This window comes from Bison bison, unplaced genomic scaffold (assembly GCF_000754665.1).
Source record: "Bison bison bison isolate TAMUID 2011002044 unplaced genomic scaffold, Bison_UMD1.0 scf7180017864037, whole genome shotgun sequence".
NCBI classification, from domain to species: domain Eukaryota; kingdom Metazoa; phylum Chordata; class Mammalia; order Artiodactyla; family Bovidae; genus Bison; species Bison bison.
The window spans coordinates 7,195,568-7,199,642 of record NW_011494609.1 but is presented as its reverse complement, the minus strand read 5'-3'; the positions used below and the strand labels follow the sequence as shown (position 1 = coordinate 7,199,642).

The window sequence follows — 4,075 nt, the reverse complement described above, 5'->3', positions numbered from 1 at the left end:
GGGTGGCTGTGTGGTGTGGAGATGCCCTGCAGCTGGCCCCTCAGTGGCTTGCCACTGGGATGCAGGTCAGGAAGCAGCGCTCTGTTCGTGGAGTCTCAGCAGCTCGCTGGCTGGTCTCGGGTCTTTGCTGAAGCAGCGCAGTCAGTGCCAGAAGCCCCTTCCAGGTGCTGTTGCAGGGCGAGAGGGGGATGCACTTCTGGGGGCACGGGGTGGCGCTGGACACCAGATCATCCTGGTCCTGCCTGCGGGTGTTTTTCCATAACCTGTGTGCACGAGGCTCACGTGGACCAGAAGAACAAGGTGGTCACAACCCCAGCCTTCATGTGCGACACCGCCCTCCACCATATCCACGACGGCATCGGCGCCATGGTGCGGAAGGTGCTGGAGCTCACTGGCCGCTGAGGCCTCGGCACAGGCCCGCCCAGCTCCCCGCACAGCCACCCTCCCGCCGGCCTGGGACCCTGCAGGGGCTGACTCTTTGCTTAAACATGTAGGCATCGTCTTTGTAAGGAGGCCGCTTCTCACACACTTGCGGCTGGGAGGCTGACGTGAGAGATTCCCTCAGCAAGGAGGGAGGGGCGGCAGGGCCCACCCTCTGAGGAGTGCTGGCTACTTGCTCTGCAGGCTCAGGCTTCAGCTCGAGTCTGCTCTTCAGCACAAGCAGCAGTTGAGGCGACGCCAGGCTGAGGTCAGGCTCGCTTCAGGGCACCTTATGTAGCGTTTGGAAGAAACATTTTTGAAGCTTACAAATCTCATATTTAGAAAACCAAAATACCATCTCATTGGTAATTAAAGATTCTCTCACCTGGAGTAGACGTGTCCTGATTAGAACGACCTGCAGCTTTTCTAGAGCAGCAGGCCATCGCCTGGGAGGGTAAACTTGTATCCAAAACAGATAAGGACGCCCCATCCAGGCCTGAGCCCGCAAATGAGGGGTGGCCCGCGTGAGCGCCTCACCTTGGGCTCAGGTCTGCTCCTTTCAAGAAGGAAGGGTGGGCACTGGGGGTGGTGCCCTGAGCAGGGGGGCAAGGGGACCGGGACGTGAGGGTGGAGCCATGAAGTGTGAGCTGTGCCGGCTGGCACCCTCCTCTGAGCGAGGGTGGTGTCTGTCCCGGGACAGAGCCCAGGGCTCCGCTCATGACAGCACAGCCCTGCCTGCCTGTCCTTAGGGACCGCCGCTCAGTGCCGCCACGTCCCCGCCTGGTCCCGAGAAGGCTGCTGGACCCAGTCCACACTGAGCTGTGTCTGGGTGGCCTGGGCAGGGGCCTGGACAGGGCCCCCACCCCACATCAGGTACAACGCGCCCCCTAGCGGCTGTCTGGGTTCTCGGGTAGCGTGGGTGGGGCAGGGGCCTGCGGAAGGCTCGGTGGAGCCTGAGTCCATGCCTGCCCAGTCCCCTCAGCGCCCCCATGTCTCGTGTCCGCCGTTCTTTCCTCCCCGAGAACTCGTTCTCTGGTTGCCTGTCGTCCTCCCACGAGGCTGGGTCCCCTGGGACACAAGCCCCTGGGCCCCCTTGGGGCCACCAACCTGGCTGGCCAGGACTGTCCTGCCCCAGGCAGCTGCAGAGGGCTCGCAGGGCCTGCGGAGGTCAGGGAGCTGAGGGTGACAACTCCTCCTACGGAGCTTGTTTACGGACAATTTCACTACAAATGTGTGTGTGCCCGTGAGTGCCTGCGTATGCACGTCGCACAGTGCAGAGTCAGGCGTGCATCTCCCCTTGCTGCCTGCGTTTCTGTCCTGAGGAAGAGCTTCCTCCCCAGGAAGGAAGTCACGTTCTCCTGTGCTTCCGCTGAAACCTGGGTCTGCTGTTACTCTGCGTCCGTGTTAGGTCAGTGGTTGGTCTGGAACTCTCTGCTCTGCATTCCATCCTTCTCTTCCAGAAATCCCGGGGCTATGCCCACGGAGCAGCGTGGTGTGGCGGGCCGAGAACCATCACCACGAGGCCACCAGGGGCCCTGCTTGCTCGGGTTCATCCCACGACTGGGGGCGAGGCTGTGGGCTGTGGAGCTTCGGTGTCCAAGGGGTGGGGCCCCTGGATTTCTCCTCTGCTGCCACCTGCCGTGAACTGCCCAGAGTGCAGGTGGCCAGGGAGGGCAGGGAGAGCTCATGAGAAAGCCCCCCAAGGACGTTGGTGTGGTCACTGGGTGTTGTCATGTGGTTCCTCGTTGTCTGCGCTGGACTCTTCCACACAAAGCACGTGGGTGTCAGGTCCAGGTGCCAGCCATCATGCTGTCGTGTGGGCTGTGCATCTGCCTGTTTAGCCGTGGTTCCAGCCGTAGGAGGGGTCCTCAACTAGGGGCCTAGGTCAGGCAGCAAGACCAGCGAAGAACGTGGCTCTGGAAATACATCTGAGACATTTAGAAGCCCTGGAGGGACCAGCAAACCAGAGCCAGAGGGAGCCCAGGCACGAGTCCAGTTGACAAGGACTGAGTGCCTGCCTCATGCCAGGCAGTGTCCCCTGGCTGGGGTGCGAGGGGCAGGGATATGTGCGGCAAGAGGGCCGCCAGGGAGGGGACGGTCACCATCTGAGCAGGGTTGACGGCAGAGAGAGCAGGTGGCTGTGTGTGAAGAGCGGTCCTGGCAGGAGTGGCATGCAGGGGCCCAGCAGGGCACTGATGGTGGGAGGCGCTGGTGCGGCAGAGCTGCGGGTCCCTGGAGGCTTCTTGACAGGAGGCGGCCACCAGGGGCGCTGCAGAGCCATCCTCAGGCCTGGTGCTGGCTCCAGGGTTGACCCCGCCCGGTGGGCAGCCTCCCCAAGCCGCTTCCTCCCGCACCCCAAGGGCAGGGCTTGTCATTTCTCCCCAAGGCCCTCCTGGCCCCCGCCGTCTCTCCCTGTCCCCCTGTCTGGGCCCCTTCGTGGGCACCTCCTCACCACGCCTCCAGTCCCTTCTACCTGGAGAGCCTGCTTCTGGACTACCAGCCCCTCGGCCCTCAGCTCCCTGCCCAGTGTTGCCCTGCTGAGGACTTGCCTGCTGTCTGGCTGAGGTGGTGCCCCCTGGTTTGCTGCCTTGCACTCTTGGTTTGTGACCCGTGTGTGTGTGTGTGTGCGCACGCCCACGTGTACATGCCTGTGCACACGCATATGCATGTTCTCATCACTGGCTTGTCAGTGGTCCTGTCCACAAGGACTCAGAGCTCCGAAAGAGAAGACACTGGACTGCTCCTCGGTCTCCCCTGGACCAGGCTGTGAGCTTACTAGTGGGCACCGGAAGCTGCGCAGCTTGCTGGCCGGGGTGGGGCTCACATGGAGGCCCTGGTGCTGCCCTCAGCCTGCCCCAGGCCTGCCCCGTGGCCCCTCCGCTTGACAGACCTGCTTTTCCGCAGCTTCCTCTTCCTGCAGGACTTTCTGTGATAACATGGTTCTCTGTTTGTCTTACACAGATTTATTTTTCATCTCAGTCTTTAGTTTGCAGGAAGGTTGATGGGAAGGTACAGGGTTCCCACCTCCCATGCACACAACCTCCCCCTCTGTCAGCAACCCCACCAGATGTGCAGCTGCTACAGCTGAGAGGCCTGCACTGATGCCCCGCCCGCCCGAGTCCACAGTGTGCCCGGGGGTCACTCCTGGTGGTGGACGGCCTGTGTGTCGAGATGCACGTGTGATGACGTGTGATACCATGACGTGTAATGACAGTGATACCATGGTGGTGTCATACAGATGGGTTTGCTCTAAAACAGCTCCACCTGGGCAGCCCTCCCAGCCTTCTCCTGGCAGCCTCTGATCTTACTGTCTCCAGAGTTGGGCCTTTTCCAGAATGCTGTGCAGTTGGAAGCAGTCTGTAGCCTTTGCAGACCGGCTGCTTTCACGTACTGTATTCGTTAAGGTTCCTCTAGGCCTTGACTTGGTGGCTCATTTCTTCTTGGTGCTGAAACGATACTCCATGGTCAGAATGGACCTGTTGTTTATCCCTTTACCACCTGAAGGGCATCTTGTTTGCTCCCAAGTTTTGGCAGTTGTGAAAAAAAAGCTGCTGTATATGTGTGTGTGCAGGTTTTTTGTGTGGACACAGTTTTTAGCTCCTTTGGGTAAACCCCCAGGAGCACAACTGCTGGATTGTACGGTGGGAGTATTTCA

General features: G+C 60.7%; 1 protein-coding gene across 1 annotated transcript in view; it reads left to right on the top strand.

Moving 5' to 3' along the window:
- LOC104985015 (chromosome unknown open reading frame, human C21orf33) overlaps window positions 1–810 on the top strand; it is a 10,772-nt gene extending 9,962 nt beyond the window's left edge. Inside the window, exon 10 of the mRNA XM_010835004.1 lies at window positions 4–810. Within this exon, the coding sequence (XP_010833306.1) occupies window positions 4–402 (399 nt within the window). The 3' untranslated portion in view covers window positions 403–810. The remainder of the gene's footprint in view (window positions 1–3) is intronic.
- Window positions 811–4,075: the final 3,265 nt, after the last annotated feature.